The sequence below is a fragment of the Toxoplasma gondii genome, chromosome XII (assembly GCF_000006565.2).
Source record: "Toxoplasma gondii ME49 chromosome XII, whole genome shotgun sequence".
Classification (NCBI taxonomy): Eukaryota; Apicomplexa; class Conoidasida; order Eucoccidiorida; family Sarcocystidae; genus Toxoplasma; species Toxoplasma gondii.
The window spans coordinates 6,122,364-6,142,854 of record NC_031480.1 but is presented as its reverse complement, the minus strand read 5'-3'; the positions used below and the strand labels follow the sequence as shown (position 1 = coordinate 6,142,854).

The 20,491-nt window shown below is 51.3% G+C and overlaps 5 protein-coding genes across 5 annotated transcripts; all 5 read left to right on the top strand.

Annotated features, from left to right (window-relative positions):
* Positions 1-1,722: 1,722 nt before the first annotated feature.
* Positions 1,723-4,778, top strand: TGME49_278365 (Toxoplasma gondii family A protein). Its single transcript, XM_018781801.1, has one exon. It carries the CDS (start codon positions 2,856-2,858, stop codon positions 3,924-3,926), a length of 1,071 nt encoding a protein of 356 aa, XP_018635134.1. The 5' UTR covers positions 1,723-2,855; the 3' UTR covers positions 3,927-4,778.
* Positions 4,779-6,970: 2,192 nt separating this feature from the next.
* Positions 6,971-9,468, top strand: TGME49_278370 (Toxoplasma gondii family A protein). The gene has a single exon (XM_002370499.2). It carries the CDS (start codon positions 7,914-7,916, stop codon positions 9,210-9,212), a length of 1,299 nt encoding a protein of 432 aa, XP_002370540.2. The 5' UTR covers positions 6,971-7,913; the 3' UTR covers positions 9,213-9,468.
* Positions 9,469-10,186: 718 nt separating this feature from the next.
* Positions 10,187-12,051, top strand: TGME49_278380 (Toxoplasma gondii family A protein). The gene has a single exon (XM_002370500.2). It carries the CDS (start codon positions 10,895-10,897, stop codon positions 12,047-12,049), a length of 1,155 nt encoding a protein of 384 aa, XP_002370541.1. The 5' UTR covers positions 10,187-10,894; the 3' UTR covers positions 12,050-12,051.
* A 3,658-nt stretch (positions 12,052-15,709) lies between these two features.
* Positions 15,710-17,228, top strand: TGME49_278390 (Toxoplasma gondii family A protein). The gene has a single exon (XM_002370501.2). It carries the CDS (start codon positions 15,803-15,805, stop codon positions 16,916-16,918), a length of 1,116 nt encoding a protein of 371 aa, XP_002370542.1. The 5' UTR covers positions 15,710-15,802; the 3' UTR covers positions 16,919-17,228.
* Positions 17,229-17,853: 625 nt separating this feature from the next.
* Positions 17,854-20,399, top strand: TGME49_278400 (Toxoplasma gondii family A protein). Its single transcript, XM_018781802.1, has 2 exons — positions 17,854-18,997; positions 19,091-20,399. Exons 1-2 carry the CDS (start codon positions 18,623-18,625, stop codon positions 19,289-19,291), a joined length of 576 nt encoding a protein of 191 aa, XP_018635133.1. The 5' UTR covers positions 17,854-18,622; the 3' UTR covers positions 19,292-20,399.
* Positions 20,400-20,491: the final 92 nt, after the last annotated feature.

Below are 20,491 nucleotides of genomic sequence, written 5' to 3'. Positions count from 1 at the left end.
GTTCACTGACCATCACGCCAAGTCCATCGTCATCTGACTCAGCTGGATCCGCAGACTCAGGCCCTTCTCCGGATCCAGTACAGCCAGGTCCGCAGCAAGAGGACGATGCTGGAAAAGACAGCGAGGAACTTCCAGAAGCGAACAGTCAGGCTGCAGAGAGACCGAGTAAGCCATCTGAGGATGCTGAAGGTCAGCAGACTGGGACACCGGATTTGGACGGGGGCAGTGAGGGTGAGACTCATCCCGACACTCAGTCTCCTGGCCATGGGGCGGCATCCCCGCAGGCACAAAGTGTTCCTAACGGACAGATCAGCGGAGTTCCCACTTCCACACCAGACAATCAGGAATATCAGTTACCTGAGGTACAGGAGAATGATGGTGGTGATGGTGAGGTTGGTGACAGCGCGGACCCCCAAGACAGCGCGGGACAGGGGAATCATGACTCACACGAAGATGAAGATCCTCAGAAAAAAACCAGTGGGCAGGGGGGCAACAGAGTGCAGTGGGACTGCCAAATTCACACCACGAAGGAGCCTCTTCCGGTCCTGAACCGACTGAGCCAGAACAGGCTGCTGTTTCGATAGCCGAGCAGAATGCACCAGCTGTAGCACACCTGGAATGGCCAAAATATGTCGGAGAACCGAACCCGACTGTTGAACCTGCACGAAAGGAGAGTTCTGGTCTAACAGAAGAGAATCGAAAGCACGTGGAGGTAGAGGGTGGTGCTGACCTAGTCAGTCAGCGGAAACAGGAAGATTTTCTGTCGCCAAAGCCTGCAGGCCGCCCTTCTTCAGAGGTTTAGAATCTCAATGTGGTTGAGGCCATTCTCAAACAAAAACGTGAAGACGAGAAAGAGATAAAAGCAGCAGCAGAGGATGAGGAACTCCACAAAAAGTCCGATCTGGACCCAGGGGCGAGCAGTGTCGAAACATTTCAGGCACCACAGCCGGTGAAAGGAGTTCATGAGAGAAAGGGGATCGTCGCTAGTGGCACAACTGTCTCAGAAGACGAGGCAATATCAGCTTCTGTGTGTCACAGCTTCATACAGGAGGAAATACAGTTGCTTCTGCCCGAACAACAGATGCCTCACGAACAGAAAATGCCGTCGAAGTCAGAAAAGGGGGAAAACACCAACACAAGATGGAGAAGAGTGCGAGATTATTTTGGGGACCAGAGCGGCGCTACTGTAAGGCGTCTCACCGAGAGTGCTGAAGTGCAAAAGGAGTACCTCACAATTATCGCTCACTCTGCGGCGTGGGGCTTTGCAGGTGGAATCAGTGCACTGTCTGTTCTTCTTGCGGTGGCAGCTACCGTGTTGCTGATTTTTTAATTGCGTTTGCGAGGTCGCGGGCGAGGCGTAAAACGAAAGATAGTGCCAGTCGTAAACGGAGACTGGGTGGTAATCTTTCCAGGAGCGGATAGGGATAAACGCGCGAAATAACCATTGTGATTAGAGGGATAATTGGCTAACTGGCACTGATATCCTGTCCAAGGAAATATCGTGGCAGGCTGCATGAACTGCCGATGTCTGGTAGCGTATTTTGAACGAAAGTCTGCAAGTTTTCCAGGTGGGAGCTGGCTTGGCTCTGTGACATAAGTTGTTGCCGATTAAGAAATCCCGTACTCTGGTTGCTGCGGTAGTTGATAACAAGAAGGTGAACAACAGAGCATGGAACACTAATTAGCAGCGGAGAAAGCCCTACAATTCTCAAATACACGGCAGTCTCACTCTGTGATGTCCATATGCGTTGCCTGCAAGACTTTGCATTAAAAGGCAGCATCAAAAAATCACTCTTTGGGGCGAGCAATGGAACAAACATTTTTCTTATGTTAGCGTATACTCTTCGTAGTGCGAACACCTTTTGTACCATCGGTGAGATGGAACAAAGCTGAAAAATGCCGCAGTGTGTATGCACGTAGCAGTTTCCTACGCCTTCTGCATGTTTCGACTTCATTACATTTAGTACATTTGAAGTACTGTGCGCCACGGTCTCGTGACGAAGATTGAGTGAAAGCAGGACCGTTCTGACTGAACCATTTATTCATTTTCTGCCAATCCTACAACCGGCTTCTCCAAACCGACTGTTTTGCCGCAGCTCTATCGTGCGTCCAGCTATGTGCCACCGTTGCCCACAAATCTGTGACGATTGTCGACTGCACATGCATGTAACTGGTTTAATTCAGGTGACTGATGCGCATTCCTATCGCACTGGTTCTGGAGAAGGTTACAGAGCCTGCATATTTCACTCCATCCGTAAGACCATCCTCCAGTGACCCTTGGTTAACCGCTCGCGGTTTCGAACTCTTAATGCCTTCTCCTGACAAGGGCCCATAAAGAGAGTAAAGGCATCGTGCATCAGATGAGTCCAAAATAACCTCGTCTTACTGAAAACGAGCAAATAAACGGAATCTTTTCGTATTATTCTTCACTAAGCGCAACACACTAGAAATGAAACTAACTTTGTACACGCTCTGGACATCGCAGCGAGAGCGCATGTTGCCTTCGAATTCGCGCCCAGCGAGTGTCTTGACCTTCCACCGACCACCGGCTCTGAGGACATCTCTACCCGCAAAAGCGGCGTTTTCATTGGATGGCGTCCCTCATGACAGGGCGTCTTGAAATCTGAAAAGGGGCAAAGCGCATTTGTGATAAAACATTGAAAAACCGCGGAAAGCGTGCTTCATTTGCGTATGTCTTGAGGTAGCTTTGGTGGTGTCTGCTGTTTCTGTGGTGACACATCATCCTCACCGCTGGTGCCATACCCTACATCCATGCAGTGTCCTTCGAGGTGTACGCAGTTACGCATGTTTTTGTATAGGAGAATCTCTTCAAACTATACCAATTTGTAGCCCCGATGGCCGGCCAGACGTTTCCAGCAGTATATCTGACCCTCATGATCGGCACCTTACTATTATCGTGTGCCGCGTCTGAAACAAAGGAGCCCACAGCTGGTACCGAGTTCACTGCCGCTATCCCGAAAGGGGGACTCGAGAAGAATGTGGAAGAAATATTTTCTCTCGGTCCATCTTGCACGCTGCGGGTCATCGACGAAACCGGCAAAGCTATCTACCAGCCTGAAACAAGCACGAATTCAGATGGAACTTTGACGGAACCGTACAGTGCCGCGTATCAATATGTGAATGGAGCGTGCGATTTCACTAAGACAATCGAATTCAAGGAAGCTTTTCCAGGGTACAAGGCGAAATTATGGATTCGGGAAGAGCAGGAATCTTGGGGGCGAAACCGTGAATCCGCGGGAAAAGCTGTAAAATACACGTTTAGAAATCCTCCCGCAGAGTACTTGAGTGGAGGGCTGAGTTTTTGTGTCCGGTTTAAAACGGTCCTAACGGCTGTCTCGGATTCGGAAACCCGCCCGCCGACTCCTCCGACGTCTACTCCAAACGATACAGAAAGTCCAGAATCCAATGATCAGCCAGAAAGTGACGGGACCCATCAGGGGTCTGGAGATACAGGTGCTGAGCCCCCTGCTTCAGATAATGGTTCAGATTCCCTTGGGCAGGGGTCAGCGTCTTCTCAGGGCGGCGTAGGAACTGAGCCAACAGACGGTTTGGGAGGGTCTGATACTCAAGGGAATCCTTCCGATTCCGAGGTCCATGCAGATACGCCGACAAGCCCTTCAGGGCCAAAAGTCCCTGCAGTGAACCAAACACAGGGAAACAATCTTTCTACGTCTTCAGAAGCCCCAGGAGGCTCTGTCGGTGGAAACGGTGATAAGGGACACCTGAGTGGTGGCACTGATGGCGTTAGTGGCAAACTCTCGAGGCGCCTCAGTGAGGCTGCCCCAGTGAAAGATGCATTCTTGACTGTTGTAGTGCACTCCGGGTCACGGAACTTCCTGAGTGGATTGAGTTCGCTATCAATCTTCCTTGTGGCCGTGGGAACAACACTGTTGCCAGTTTCGTAAATGTGTATGCGTGTCAACAAACGGGGTGGAGAGAAAGAGACGCGGCAAGCACGGAATGGATGTTGTACTGTGTTGGTCGTTGCAGGGAAAACGGAGGGCAATCAAGGGTGGTGGTCACGTTGCAGGATTGCGTGACTGAAAGCAATCTGGTGTTGTACGTGACACGTTTCTGCTGGCCGCGCGTGTTATGCTCTCTTCGTCTTTTAGTGAAAGGCGTGCGGTTGCTACAAAACAGTAGAATTGCCGGTTCGCAGATGCTTCGCGCGTCTTGATGTTTTACTCCGAGGGATGCAGCAGAGGGCATTTCTACGGCATAATTCTCTTATTAATGGAGGCTGATTTCGGGGACTCCCGAGCACACTATACAGACATCGATGTAGATTGAATACGTGCCTGCGCCGTTTTACAACCGCATCCCACGTGGACATCACGAACGCGGGAGGACATCAGCACGTTCTTAACGTAATCTGGTGCGTTGGTCAGTCAGCTATTATTCTGACTTTATCTGGTAAGCGTTGTCAGAGAGAAATGCACATGTCAAGTGAACATCCACTGTGCCGTAGCTGTTGCTAGATGATGTGACAGGACAAAAGCTGCAGTGACTGACGGCAGCCCTCAGCGCCTCGGGAAGTCCACCCGCAGGCCGAATTATGATTCGGTACCAACGCTGAGGCATTGGCATTGCAAACGCTGGCAGAACACACGTGACCACAGGCTGCTCGCCTCGACGCCTCTGTGCAGCCTATGCGTCAATCGTTTTTTCGGCAAGAACCTCTACGTTCCCTATGAGCCATCATTCGTCTATCTTTGAGCTCATGTCGGCTTTGTGCCAACACCAATTCTGCCACAGACTATTGGAGATTACACCCTGTGGCCGACTTTCTTTTTCTATTTGAATTTTGAGAATTTCAGACTCGTGCTGATGAGCATGACAATCCTTTCTTGTGTCCTGGATACGGAGACTCACCCTGCAGGGCACGGAAGAAGCGTTGCTATGGCGTTCGAACAGCGTGCTCTCCTGACAGGAGCGAGCACACCATCAGAAGACGGCGGTGACCAGATGACCCATTCCATTCATGTGCAGAAGACGAGACGGTCTTTGAGCACCTCTCGCTGACGACACTCCATTAGGCCCACCATACAAGAACTGAATTGGTCTTGTTCCGTCGTCCCCCTTCTCCTTCGACCCCAAATACGTCCCACGCTGCACTCATATCCGTGCCCAGCTAGCCACCAGCATCTCCGCCCCAAAATAGCCCCAGCAGCCAACACTGACAGGCACATTCCCGTTCGCAGCAGTGGCGACACGCTGCTTCATTGAGGACCGGCACGCCCCCATTGATTATGCGGAACAGTCCTATCATAACATGACGAACACTTTTCTTCCTTAGTCGAGAACTACCAGGGGGCGTGCTTTCTGTAATAGTCCACTGTCTGGGACTGCGCCCACAACAAATATATCAGGCCCTCAGCCGCCACGGGAGGGTACATTTTTCGAGCCGAATGTTTCTCCTTGCTGGCGGTCACTATCCTGCCGTGCTCAGCTTCTGAAACGAGTGACCCAACGAAGAATGAGGCCGATCTTACCACGGCCATCCCCAAAGCGGGACTTGAAGGGGACCTGCAGCACGTCTTTCGCCTCCGACCATCTGCAACGCTACGGATCATATCGTTATGAGAATGGGGCATGCGATTTCACTAAGAGACTCCACTTCAAAGATGCATTTCCGTGGTACACGACCAAATCACGGGTTCGTGAACAATTTACTACCGCCACTGGTGGGTCTGCGACCCCGGCTGTTTCTGTGAGGTACACGTTTACGAATCCTCATGCAGAGTATTGGGGAGAGAGGTGACCTTTTGCTTACGATTCCAAACGGTCCTGGCTTCCGGCTCGAATTGAGAAACAACGATATCGACTCCGACGACCTCTGCAACCTCCGAAGAAAAAAACCCCGACGGCCACCGGCGCTGAGGTAGACACAGACGCAGAAGCGCCGAACTCTGGAGTTCCAGCGCCGCCGCCATCACCGCAGCAGCCACCACCGGAGCTACCTGTGTTGCCACCACCTCCTCCTTCCCCTGTTCCTCCTGCGGATTCTCTCTCACCTGGTGCTCCTGGTACCGGTACGAGTGTTTCTGGAACTTGTGAACGGCAAAATGCTTTTCATGAGGAAGATCCAGAGAAAGGGAAGTTCCTGGCTTGTATGGAGAAGTGGCCTCGGGTGACGATAAAAACGGACACACGCAGTTTTCTCCACAGCCACATGGTGCTGATGAAGAAGATCATTGGTATACAAAAGTGAAATGTGTCCAGTCAATCCTGACAAGGACTTCCAGGCACTCATGAGTCAGGGCGTCGTGGAAAACGGCAACGCTCGCTTGAGGCGCCTCAGTGAGACTCCGGCGACAGAAACGTTCCTGATAATTGTGGTGCACTCCGCGGCATGGGATCTTGCTTCTAGAATGAGTGATGTCTCAGTTTTTCATTCAACCGCGGCAGCTGTACTGTTGCCGATTTGGTGGTGATGCGGGGTATTGCCACGAGGGGAAAAGAAGACAAGACGGCGGGCAGAGAGATTTTGTCTTCGGTTCATGGGCCGACGGAGAAGCGTGGTAGATTCCAATATCGCGACCGACACGAAACTCGTGGCTAGTGAATGTGAATTACTGTTGATGCAGGCGCGTTTCTGGTGTGATTACTTGTCAGTGACTTCCTTTTAAAACTTCAGTGAAAAAAGGCAGGAAAGACGGGTCGCAGCAAATGCATATTTGCCACAGGCTGTATGTCTTGTCAGTTACAGGACCCTTAACGCAACCGTTTGTGTCTGCGGGGAAGCAAAGCGGGTAAACTGCACAACCGGCATCACTAGTGCAACGTTGTCGAAGGCTCCATCGGAACCTGCTGGGACGACCACCGTGCAGTGTGTAGTTGTAGAACTCTGTTCTGCACCCCAACTTGAGCAATTCAACCTTGCTGTCGCACACTGACTCGATAGGGAATATAGTGTTCACCAGCTCTGTCATGTCGAACGTGATGCGGTTGCTTTTCCGTCATAAATTCGTCTGGAACCGCCGGACCCTATTGATCCTGTCATGTTCACGTGAATCGCCTGGTCCACCTCCTCCACGTCCCCTGTAATACCAATGCCCCCGTCAAGAGCTGCATCCAAACTTCCGTAAAATGTATTGCTTGAAATAGAAACGATACATGCCAAAAGGAAACTATTCATATCTTCGCTGGAAACATGTACGAGATCATGGAGACCAGAAAGACACAAGACCAGAAAAATATTCTGTACAGAACAAGTAACAAGCAATGACAAGCCAAATGTTACATGTCTGACATCCGGGCTCGAATAAGCTTCTGCCACTTCAGGCAAATTCAGGCCTGTGTCTCGTCCTACCGTCCCTGCCTTCCGTGACCATATAATGGTAACTACTCTGACCTACACCCTATTACACAGAAAGATTGGGAGCCTATTGCCATCGCGTTTGTACCTAAAAGCATCGCAGCATCTTGGTAATGTCCCACTTCTTAGGCCTTCCCTCCTGTCACATCTCGTTGAGATTGCGAGGCAGTGCCAGTTGCTGTGACTTGAATTTCGTGGTCACCTCACTGCTACGACGGACCATTTCCGCTTCATTACAGGGTATTCCTTGATCCCCTAGTCAGAGAGGTGTTCTTGTTTGAACTAGAAGATATGCAACTACCTCCTAATTATTCTTCGTTGTAAACAAACCGCTGGCGGTGAATGTGTCCTTCGACGTTGTGCCCTCGAGTCAATCTCCCCACCGTCCCTTGCCGCACCGGAATCAGCGCACTGCTGGTCACCGGACTTTTCGTCCCGCCGCGTTCCGCTCACCATCTTCGACCCTCGCCCAGGCGCTCGCCACACGCTCAATTCTTGAGGTCTGGCACGACTACGGCTCCTGCATGCAGACACGGGGCTCAACAGATGTGCGATAGAAATCTGAAAGAAGGCAATGGATGCGTGCTTCTCTTCTACAAAATCAGCGGATTCTTTGCAGTGTCTGGTGTGTCCTCAAAGCGTGTTCATAATATGGCACTCCATCGATTCGTCGCCATGGAAGGGCAGATATTTCGCGCCAAGGTGCCTGGCGCTGCTCATGAACAGTGTTCTGCCGTCCGTCGCGTCTGAAACAAACCACCTAACACCTGAGGCGGATTTCACCGCGACCATCCCGAAATCTGGACTCGAAAGGAATGTGGAGAAAGTCTTTTCCCTCGGACCATCCGACAGGCTCCAGGTTATTGACGAAACCGCGAGTGCCGTGTATCTACCACAGAAGAGCGGCAGCAACGAGGACAATTCTTCTGGCCAATACGGTACTGCGTATCTCTTCTTGAATGGGACATGCGATTTCGATAAGACAATCCAATTAAAGGATGCTTTTCCTGGGTACCCGAAACCACTGTGGGTTCGTGAGGAATCTAGTAGCTCGGGGAATGATGAGGAGGCATCCTCGAAAAGGTCCGTGAGGTACATTTTTACGAATCCTCCAGAAGAGCATTTGGGCAAGGTTACGAGTTTCTGTGTTCGGTTCAAGACAGTTCAGGCCTCAGGGTCGAACACAGAGACCAGCACAACGGCTCCAACGACGTCCGCGACATCCAGCGGTGCACAGACTGGCGGAGCTACCATTCCGGGGAACGGAGACGTCACCGCGAAACCTGATAATCCTGAACTGCATCCCGATGGCTCCGGCACAGAGACCAGCACAACGGCTCCAACGACGTCCGCGACATCCAGCGGTGCACAGACTGGCGGAGCTACCATTCCAGGAGACGGAAATGCCACGGTGGAACCCGTCGAGCCAAGCGTTCCGTCACCTCCTTCAGAAGGTGAACCTGGTGCTGAAGGGCAGGTTACTCCCTCGCCAGAAGAAATTGGTGACGATGAACAGGTAGACGAAGTGGCGGAGTCTCCTGAAGAGTCTCTCCAAACTGGTGGTCATCCAGGCGGTGCGGAAGCTCCACGTGAACCGGCTGCACCAGGCATGATACCGGCTGCATACCCCATCCCTTCTCTGACATCGGGCAGCACTGCCGTCTCTGGTGTCAACGATAAAGAAGAAGAACTCAACCGTGGTGTCAACCAGCCGGGCAGCGCTCGGTTGAGGCGCCTGAATGTCACTCCTGAAGCGGAAGAGGCATTCTTGACTATTGTAATACACTCCGCGGCGTGGAGCGTTGCTGGTGGAATTAGTACTCTCTCCGTTTTTCTCTCGGCAGCGGCGGTTACGCTGTTGCCGACGTTCTAAGTGTGCTCAACAGTTAGCTGGTGCGAAAGATCAGGTGATGTTGAAGGGGAAGGCGGGGGGTAAACAGCGACTGTTTTGTCTGTCTTGGGGTAGAGGACGGTAGATGGACGGAGGGGAAGACACTGTCGTGGTTGTGCCGAAGCATGGAGCAGGTAGAGGTGCACGCACGTATCTCATGGGATGGTCTATCACCGAAGTGCACCTGCCAGTGAGAAAACAAGCAGGGATGACTGATTTTAAAGTTCTTGGACTCGCGTCAGAATTGTGCTGTCGAGTAAAAACCGCTTCGCTCGAGCTGGTGTGATGAAAAAAGCCAGATGGGTATATTAAGTGGCAGAACGGATAACGCTGCTATGTCGGCGTCCACAAAGAGAAAGCAGTCGCAGCTACTGCATCGCAGTCTAGTCACACATCTCGCTCACCACACTCCGTTATTTACACGATACGGGCGATAGCGGGCACCAGCAGTTCCCGGAGAAAACATGTAGAGGCAACCCTTCGGCCTTAAAAATAGCTCAAAAAGCTGGATCCAACTGGAGTATTATTTGCGTATTAAATTGGCTGTCTGACCATCTTCCCTACTCGCACCAAGCTCACATACGTGCGCTATAGCGTTATAGTAAAGAAAATCCCAGAACCGTTTGTTTGGTCACGGAGGTGAGGGGCGGGGTCAGAAGCACGTGAGAATGCATTTCAAGGCGAGTGTCAGCGCGGACTGTATAACCTCAGGTTCAGTACTATTTGTCTAGTAGCTGCGAGATGAAGTGACCTGATGAAAGCTATAACATGTGCAGGCCTTTCCCTGAGTAAAAACGGTAAAAACCGTATAACAAGGAGTGGAAGGTCAGCAATGACGATGTTGGACACTATTGTAGCAACGATCGATGAGAAACAATAAATTTGGACAGCTTGTCCTGATTCCCTCACGCACCTGGTGTCCCATTCTGTCAACAGTTACAATTCCCCTCCCGCTTCGTGGCCGCTCCTTTCAGCTTGCAGTTAGGTCGCCCCAGCCAGGTTTCCAGCTTTCCTGACAAGAACTACTTGTGACTGTGACACCATTGAATTATTGTTGCACACGTATTCAGTTGCAGGTAATTTTGTTGATTATGCGGCCTGTGATACTGCCATTCGCTCACCATCCAGTTACCGCTCGTTGAATTTCAGAAGCCGACGTAGTGGCAACGGTAAAGGCTTCCAGGCAGCGTGCCCACCCCGCCGACAAAATCAGACAACGCAGCTGAACACGGCAAACACGAGACACTTTACCGTCAACAAAGTCAACTAAGGAAACCACTCATTTTGCAACGAACATTATCCGTGCTTAAGGGCGACACTCTGAAGTACAATGCTTTTTCCTTGTCGCCACGTCGTATGACTGTCGAAAGCTTGCTGCTCTCGACTGGACACACTGCCAGAGTGACCCAGCTCTGAGTCCCTCAGTGTCCCAGACCGCTGACTAAGACTCTCGCCCAGCCCCCCATGACATAATGTCATGTGGTTACCACGCAGCGAGCTGCTGCCCGAAGAACTGAGAGAGCGATTCGACAAATTTACGTTTTCAATCATGAAAAATTAGGATATACTTGTTCTTTTATCACCATATCGACGGGACTGTCGGTCGTGGCAGCTGTGGTCTGAAAACCGCTTCACGAAATATTGCGATCCACGGAACTGTAGCAATGAAGGGGTCTATTTTTCGAGCTGCATGTCTGACCCTGCTCGTGGGAGCCGCTCTTTCGTGCGTCGCGACGGAATCCAGCGACCCCAAGACTGAGGCTGATTTCACCGCCACTATCCCCAAAGGGGGACTCGAAAAGAATGTGGAGAAAGTCTTTAATCTCGGTCCGTCCAGCACGCTCCAGGTCATTGACGAAACTGGTGAAGCAGTCTACTTGCCGAAACCAAGCGTGAGCGCTGACGACTCTTCGTCAGAACGGTACAGTGTTGCGTATCCATACACGAATGGAGCGTGCGACTTCACACAGACCATCAAATTCATGGATGCATTTCCTGGCTACACGACTCCGCTGTGGGTTCGGACACAGTCTGATTCGGAGAAGCCTCAACCGGCAACCTCAATAGGGGCTCTCATGTATACGTTTACCAATCCTCCGGCAGAGTATTTGGGTGAGGGTACGACCTTTTGCGTGCGGTTCAAAGCTTCGTTAGCGAACAGCTCTCAATCAACGAAGCCACCCGCGCCTTCAGACGTAGAGGACACAGGCTCTTCTGACAACCCGGGTGACAATGTGACAGAGGACACAACTGAGAGTCCATCACAGGGCACCGACGGTTCAGCATCAGGACCCGGGTCGACTCATCCGGAAAACGACGCGGAGGAACATGAGGATGGCGAGTCACTGGGGCAAGACCAGCAAGGGCGCATGGATAAATCTTCCCTAGGCAAAGAACCACCCATGCTCGATCAGGGAAATTCGTCACCAGCAACAACGGGGGCGGGTGCCCATGAAAAAAACGAGAGCGTGTCAGGAGTTCCAGCTCCCGGTGGACCTGAGGACAAATCAGAGAATGAAACGGACTCTCTTACTCCATCGGCCGAAGGCACACCATCGCAAACCGTTGACGCCTCCAAAACAGAGGGTTCTCGGCTGACAGGAGACGGAACGACAGAAATGAATCATAAAAGGGTCATAGATGGTGATGGCATTGGAAGCCATAGCTATTCTCGCTTGAGACGCCTCAGTGATGCTTCTTCAACGAATGATGTGTTTTTGACTATTGTGGTGCATTCTGCGGCGTGGGAATTTTCAGGTGGAGTGAGTGCAGCGTCACTTGCTTTTGTTGCTGTCGCTGCCACGTTTACCATCTGTTGATTGCGTCGCATTCTTGGCCAGCGAGTGGGAGAAATACAGTCCTTGTAACTGGGTCTACGTCTGTTTGTCGTTAATTCAATGGTAGACACAATCAATGAGGCGAACCCACACTGACTGTCACATTATAGAAGGGTGCAACTGAATATGTGGAGTCCGGCTCGAAGCAGGTAAACACCTGGCGGGATGACATGTCAACGTCGTTTAGCCTCATCTTGTGAAATCGTAGACAAGAAAGCAGATTGCAATGACCCTGAATGTACAGTAGAATGAAACTGGTATACGGCCGGGTTTTCTGCCGACCTGAAACAGTGGTTTAAGAACGGCGTAGACGATAAGTAGTAGACAAAGTAACATTGGTGTGACGCTTCACAAGGCTTCATAAAAGACAAAGCCAACGGATGCCGTATGCGTCACATTCCTGTGTGCCTGCACCCGTCGCGAAAAATGCTGTCAGCCATTGACATGGTTGTACAGAGCAGCCGCAACCTTGAGACAATCTATGTAAAGTTGCCTTTTCCACCGTTATGATGCTTTACAGTTCCACATACACATGTATCTAGGTGGCATGTGTCTTTTAAGTCAGATGTCTTTCCTGTTGATCGTTCAGCAAGCACAGCAGCTCTCTTCGTTCACCGCGGCTCCCCCTGACGTTTTGTTGTTAGGTCTCCAGTGTGGTACCACGCCTTGTGTCCGTGAGCAATCGCGGCTGTGACAGCACGCGTTTACTTGAGCAAGTATCCGTGGTTCCACGATGTGCTGCTTTCATGTTTTCATGGCCGGGCTTCTCTCTTCGCATCATTCAGTGGTCCTCGACCCATCTATACGCTGTTGAGGGTTCGAGACAGTGGCGACTGCTGTGGTTGCCTGATCGCTCGCTGGCTATGCTGGAAGGAACACTAAACGCTTACGCAGTTGATAATGTGCTGTCCATGAACAGTCCCCACAGTTTTAAGGAGCAGTCGACAGCCCAAAACAAACCATGTTGCATAAGTAAGAATACACAATGGATGAAATCATGTCTTTCCATCGTTACCCTATCCCGGCGAACCCCGAGAGGGCGGATGTAGCACTCGAATACTCGAATCCGCGCCCAGCTAGCTACCCGCCTTTCCGTCCCTCTGTGGCCCCACCGGCCAACTTTGATGACCCCTACCAGATCGTTCTTCACAGCTGGACGCCACACTCTCGCCTGTTGAGGCTTGCTCAACCCCAAACTTCGCAGACACAAGGGAAACGAGAACAACTACCTGATATTCCGTCAAACAACTCGGAGTTCTCCTCTTCCCTCTTGGTCCCATCGAGGCCACTGTCTGTCGTCTGCGCTGGCATCTAAAACCGATTTGATGAAACCTCCTACTCAGTTGTATTCGGAGTCGCCGTGGAAGGACAATGAAAGATAGCGTCCCGTCGCTCAGGAGTTTGCTGGCTGGTGCAGATAGACGTGACGCACATTCGTTCAAGCCGACTAACCAGGAAGCGCCTCCATTTTGCAGCGATATCCTCGGTGCCACCCATTTTGCGACCACCCTTGAGTTGCATGGCCCATCACCACCATTGTCACTTTCTCGAACACAGAAACTAGTGCGTCAATGACATAGCTGCAGCATTGTGACTTTCAAGTTCCCGGGGGAGACCAAGTTGGACTCAGGCAATGGACAACACTGATATGCGCAGCTGGCGCAAACAACGTTAGCTGGTTAGAGGCGTAGTGTTGGAGGAGGAGCAGCCGCTGTGTGTAGCTGGGCATGACGAAGCGGAGGACCCAGAGTTATACGGCTTTATCCGAGTTCTGAGGTTGCCATTGGTTTTTCTTGTGACAGTTGCGTAACACGCCGCGTTTGGCAAAAAAATGGGATTTGCCCCAAGACTCTGGTGTTGAGTGAGAGTTCAACGTATCCTAAGGTGCCAGTCTTTGAGATGTTTGTTCGTCGTTCAGTTGGCATCTCATAGCTTTCTGTTTTGGTGTGCGAACGAGAAACTAAGCGATGGGGACACAGTGCAGCGTTTGGAAGTATTCGAGGACGGTGCTCGAGTTGACTGACTCTCAAACGCTAAAAACACCGCTACGGCGGCGGACAGTCTCTCCCACGTGGGACTCATCAATGGTGGAGTGTAGCAAAAATAGAAGTAACGAACTGGTCACAGAGTGGATTCTCGCACTCGGATTGATAAGTACTCGGCGACAGAATCAACAGTAGACATAGGGAGGTTTATCATTCTGGCGTGTCAGATAACAACTTTGCAGAGTTGATACTAGATCGGAGGTCATAACGCTTTATTCCTACCCAAGAGGCAAATCGGGAGGCAGACAGGCAGTGAGATAGGTGGAAGTACAGATGAAGGGGTTGATGAGTGGCAGAGCAATTAACTTTGGTGCGACTCTATCATTTGTCTCGAACCTGATGGGAACTCCGTAGCCTGATACTCTCTGTAGTCATTGTGTGGTTACATAACTCGCATGTGCACCTTTCGCTGAGCCAGTTAACGCTGCCGAACACGAAAACGAGATGGGATCTTGTGGTCACTCGTGGTGTCCTGTCGGAAGTTGTGGTGCTATTGTTCTCCTCTTATGGATGTCTGGAATCACCGGATCCAACTGATAAAATGTTCATGTGGATCGCCTGCTCGACCTTCCCACTCACTCCACTCGCACCACCGCTACCTCAGAAGCTGCAGACCATCCTTCCCTAGAATTGACTGCTTGGCAGAAAAAGTGAACGACAGATAGCGACGGTTAACTATTCATATGAGTGCAAATACGAGAGTATGTATTCCAACAAGACAACACTTCACTGAAATAAGACTTCCGTCCAGCCCCAGTAACAGGAAGTGACATGAGAGACGCTATGTGGTTTGACACCGTTGCTCGCACCCTTGCGCTTACACGTGACACTGCACTGCGGTACGTTTACCTGTTCCAAGGATTTGACGTACAACACATTACGGCAGAAGTGGACAAGAAACAGGAGACAGAGCTACACGCATTGTTTTCGTCACGCGCCACGTTGTGTCAACATTGTAGCAAAAACGCCTGCTCCAATAGACTGAAGCAGTTTCTCTCGCTTCAGGCAAACTCAGACCTGTGTCTCGTCCTACCGTCCCTGCCTTCCGTGACCATATAATGGTAACTACTCTGACCTACACCCTATTACACAGAAAGATTGGGAGCCTATTGCCATCGCGTTTGTGCCTAAAAGCATCGCAGCATCTTGGTAATGTCCCACTTCTTAGGCCTTCCCTCCTGTCACATCTCGTTGAAATTGCGAGGCAGTGCCAGTTGCTGTGACTTGAATTTCGTGGTCACCTCACTGCTACGACGGACCATTTCCGCTTCATTACAGGGTATTCCTTGATCCCCTAGTCAGAGATGTGTTCTTGTTTGAACTAGAAGATATGCAACTACCTCCTAATTATTCTTCGTTGTAAACAAACCGCTGGCGGTGAATGTGTCCTTCGATGTTGTGCCCTCGAGTCAATCTCCCCACCGTCCCTTGCCGCACCGGAATCAGCGCACTGCTGGTCACCGGACTTTTCGTCCCGCCGCGTTCCGCTCACCATCTTCGACCCTCGCCCAGGCGCTCGCCACACGCTCAATTCTTGAGGTCTGGCACGACTACGGCTCCTGCATGCAGACGCGGGGCTCAACAGATGTGCGATAGAAATCTGAAAGAAGGCAATGGATGCGTGCTTCTCTTCTACAAAATCAGCGGATTCTTTGCAGTGTCTGGTGTGTCCTCAAAGCGTGTTCATAATATGGCACTCCATCGATTCGTCGCCATGGAAGGGCAGATATTTCGCGCCATGTGCCTGGCGCTGCTCATGAACAGTGTTCTGCCGTCCGTCGCGTCTGAAACAAACCACCTAACACCTGAGGCGGATTTCACCGCGACCATCCCGAAATCTGGACTCGAAAGGAATGTGGAGAAAGTCTTTTCCCTCGGACCATCCGACAGGCTCCAGGTTATTGACGAAACCGCGAGTGCCGTGTATCTACCACAGAAGAGCGGCAGCAACGAGGACAATTCTTCTGGCCAATACGGTACTGCGTATCTCTTCTTGAATGGGACATGCGATTTCGATAAGACAATCCAATTAAAGGATGCTTTTCCTGGGTACCCGAAACCACTGTGGGTTCGTGAGGAATCTAGTAGCTCGGGGAATGATGAGGAGGCATCCTCGAAAAGGTCCGTGAGGTACATTTTTACGAATCCTCCTGAAGAGTATTTGGGCGAGGTTACAAGTTTTTGTGTTCGATTCAAGACAGTTCAGGCCTCAGGGTCGAACACAGAGACCAGCACAACGGCTCCAACGACGTCCGTGACATCCAGCGGTGCACAGACTGGCGGAACTACCATTCCGGGGAACGGAGACGTCACCGCGAAACCTGAGAATCCTGAACAGAATCCTGAGGGCTCCGGCACTCCATCACCTCCGTTGAATGATAATGTTGGTTCTGGTGGGGAGGATGTCCCCGGACCAGGTGCGACGGTTGGCGGAGATCAGGATGAAGAAGGGAAAGATGATAAACTTGAATCGCCCGCTGCGATCCCCCCAGTTGCCGGTGATGGCGCAGAAGGCCCGGAATCTCATCCTGAGCAGGGGCTGCCAAACGAAAACGACAATGCAAACTTACCCGCATCTCCGCCTGGGGACAATGGCGAGTCTGAAGCCCAAAAGGAAGCAGATGCCCAGGGCGGAGGTGACCAGCTGGGTAGCGCTCGGTTGAGGCGCCTGAGTGTTACTCCTGAAGCTGAAGAGGCATTCTTGACGATTGTAGTGCACTCCTCGACGTGGTGTGTTGCAGGTGGAATTAGTGCATTGTCATTTTTACTTTCCGCAGCCGTAGCTATATTGCTGCAGGTTTTCTAACTAACCGTGAGCATGAGCGAGTCCCAGAGATACTGTGAGACTGGGAACGTATGAAGGGGATTCTTTCCTCTTTCTTTAGGGCAGCGGGGGACGTAAAAACGCAAGTGAATCAATTGCGGTCCTCACATAGTTGTGTGGAGCAAGCATCGGTGACTTTTTCATCGAGGCGCGATCTTTTCTAATGTGCTGATAATTCGCCGTCGTCGCACATATTCTAGTGCATGAACGAGCAGGTATTACAGATGTGAAGTCTCTTGGCTTCGAGTTGCGAGCGGTTGTGTCCATTAAGAGACTGCTGAGCTGGAGCTGCAGTGGTGCGTGGGGAATGGCGATGTTAGGTGACAAAGCGGGTAACAATTCCCTGTTGACTTCCGTCGACGGATACCAGCCAGTCGCAGCGACTCCCCTGAAGTCTGCAATTACACAGCTTCTGCACTTAACTGTGCGTTTCGACCTTCTTCTCGGACATTTACGAGGGAGGGCTGATAGAAGGCACCATTTTCCGAAAAGCAATAGAGGCAGCCCGTCGACCACAGAGCTGCCTCAATGCTGAAATCAGCCGATACTACGATGTGCCGTTATATTGGCGGTTCGACCCCTTTCTTCAGTGTGGCAGGCCCACGGAGAGCTCGAAAGTGCTTTTTTGACTAGGGAGATTAGTAGATGGGGCAAAGGCAACTTCTACAGTCAAATAGGAATCCAAAAAAGATAAGTACTGGCCATAACTGTGTACCTCAGCTGCCGGACCGTTTGTGTGTAGTAGCACCAATAGCAGGACAGTTTTCCTGTAGTAGCGGTGATATGACGTGGCCCGATAGAAGCTGCAGCATGCGGAGGCAGTTCTTGCAGCACTGAGAATAAAGGCGAAGGCCGCACTACCCCAGGAAGATGGGGGGTTTCTCACGGTGACACTATTCCAGCAACGATCAGAGGGAAAGAGAGAATCTCGGACTGTATGTCTCTTCCGTCGGATGCTGTTTTATGTCAATATGATAACATGCACACCGACCTTTTTCGTTCGTGGCCGCTTCTTTTGTCGTGCCGTTAGGTCGCTTCTGTCCCATATCCACAGTTCCTGACAAGGACTACACGTGACTGCGGCTCCGTTGGAGCTCTTTGGCGAGCATTCTCAGTTGCCTGCACTGATTATGCGGCCTCTGGCATCGACATTCCTCCACCCTACAGTCGCCGGTTGCTAAGGTTCTGTGTCTGAGATAGTGGCAACTCCTGTGGCTTCCTAATCGCGTGCCGACAGCGCTTACATAGGCAAGCAAACTAAATGTGGCGGGAAAATGTTGTCTCGCCATGCGTGGAATCAAATCACAAAAACGATGTGCGACCCACATTAGCGGCGACACGCTGAAGAGCAACGTCTTTATTTCCTTGTCACCAAGTCGTATGGCTGTCGAAAGCTTGCTGCTCTCGACTGGACACACTGCCAGAGTGACCCAGCTCTGAGTCCCTCAGTGTCCCAGCCCGCTGACTGAGACACTCGCCCAGCCTCCCATGACATAATGTCATGTGGTTACCACGCAGCGAGCTGCTGCTTGAAGAAAGGAGAGAGCGATTCGACAAATTTACGTTTTCAAATGAAAAATTAGGGTACACTTGTTCTTTTATCACCATATCGACGGGACTGTCGGTCGTGGCAGCTGTGGTCTGAAAACCGCTTCACGAAATATTGCGATCCACGGAACTGTAGCAATGAAGGGGTCTATTTTTCGAGCTGCATGTCTGACCCTGCTCGTGGGAGCCGCTCTTTCGTGCGTCGCGACGGAATCCAGCGACCCCAAGACTGAGGCTGATTTCACCGCCACTATCCCCAAAGGGGGACTCGAAAAGAATGTGGAGAAAGTCTTTAATCTCGGTCCGTCTAGCGCTCTTCAAGTCATTGACGAGACCGACAGTGTCGTTTATCTGCGCGAAAAAATCAAGAGCTCAGGTGAGACTGTGGCGGACCGGTTCAGTGCCGCGTATGAATATGAGAATGGAGCGTGTGGTTTCACAAAGAGGATCAAATTCAACGGAGTATTCCCCGGATACGCGACGCCTCTCTGGGTTGTCGAGGAGTTGACTTCGGTGGGGAGTGGTAAAGGGTTTGTAATGTACACGTTTACAAATCCTCTTGCATAGTATTTGGCTGGGGGTATGAGTTTTTGTGTTTGGTTGGAGGCCACTCGTGCTGCGGCATCGAATGCAGGAACCAGCACGTCCACTTCGCCGACATCTTCTACATCTGGCCAGGCACAGGAAGAAGAAAGTACCAAACCTCAAGGCCAAGATGACCACCCTGTAGCTCCGAATCCCCCGCATGCGTCTCCTTCAAGCGAAGGTTCGGTTCCCGGTGTGCAGGACCACATCGGTCAAGAATAGGATGCTGACAGAGTTGAAGACGAAGAGGGTCCTAGCTCGCATCCTCAAGGTCCTTCAGGTGACCACAGCAGCGCAAGTTCGCCAGTTACTCCACCTGGGACTGATGCTTCAGGACACGCCCAGAACTTACAAGTGGTTTCGGTGCTTCTCCGGAAAAAACACCCGGCTCCGAACCGGGAAATGGTGGACATGGTCTCGCGAGCGACAGTATCCAAGGGCACAACGGTGCTGAGATCAGACGCTTCGCTGAAACACCTGCAGGGACAGGAGCGTTCTTGACGATTATAGTACACTCCGCAACGTGGTGTCTTACAAATGGAGTAACTGCACTGTCACTTTCTATTCCTACAGTGGCAACTGCATTGCTGGCGGTCTCGTAAGTGTGTGTTCGTGTTCACGACCCACATGGACAAAGAGAGAGATGAAAAGCAAGGGAGCAGTCCTTGAATTTGTCTGTAGGTCAGAACAGGTGGCCCAACCGAGGTGAATCCACAGTAGTGACAGTGCCGTAGAGTCGCGCAAACTCACGGTGGATCTTTGGTCGTCTCGAATGCGCTCCTTGTGGGACGACGCCCGTATATCCAATCTCTTCGTTTTTCAGGAAAAATAACGGGAGGCATATTGCATGGATTTTGTTTTCGCTGCCAAGTGCTGCTATTGTTAATTAAGAACGGTTTCAAAGGCTTCTACCAACTATCGGTTGTTGCTTCGGTGTTGTGCGACAAAGTCACAAGGAGCTACGTTGTGACACCCTTTCATTATGTCGTCGGCACCCTTGAACGCGACTGGGGCTCCAATTGACAACTGAAGTTTCCTGACGGACTGTGTAGAGATCGCGTTTTCGTCGTACAGGAAGTGACAGGTCTCAATAGATTTGAATCTGCGCCGTGCACATCAAAGTGTGGAAGGTAATGACAGACTAGCCAGTTAGACGAGATCACCCACACAAGGGCGTGTCAGGCGGGAGTCTACAATTCGAACAGAGCAGCGTTTGCGTATAGGATACTAAACCAAAGTAGTATGCGCCTACAGCGTGCGAGCAACCACGAACACCAAATGGGCATTGAAATCCAACGCGTTTAGCCGTCAGTAGTGAGGCAGGGTGACCACACGCATGTTGATGGGTGTGTGCCCGTTCACGGCGGCCTTGTGGGTACACATGACGCTGCTACACTAGGAGCTTTGAGGTGGTGATAGTGG

Coding starts and splice junctions, on each gene's coding strand:
- TGME49_278365 (XM_018781801.1), top strand. CDS start 2,856: ATGGCCGGCCAGACGTTTCCAGCAGTATATCTGACCCTCATGATCGGC.
- TGME49_278370 (XM_002370499.2), top strand. CDS start 7,914: ATGGATGCGTGCTTCTCTTCTACAAAATCAGCGGATTCTTTGCAGTGT.
- TGME49_278380 (XM_002370500.2), top strand. CDS start 10,895: ATGAAGGGGTCTATTTTTCGAGCTGCATGTCTGACCCTGCTCGTGGGA.
- TGME49_278390 (XM_002370501.2), top strand. CDS start 15,803: ATGGCACTCCATCGATTCGTCGCCATGGAAGGGCAGATATTTCGCGCC.
- TGME49_278400 (XM_018781802.1), top strand. CDS start 18,623: ATGAAGGGGTCTATTTTTCGAGCTGCATGTCTGACCCTGCTCGTGGGA. Junction 18,998..19,090: donor TTGTCGAGGAGTTGACTTCG/GTGGGGAGTGGT, acceptor GTTTGGTTGGAG/GCCACTCGTGCTGCGGCATC.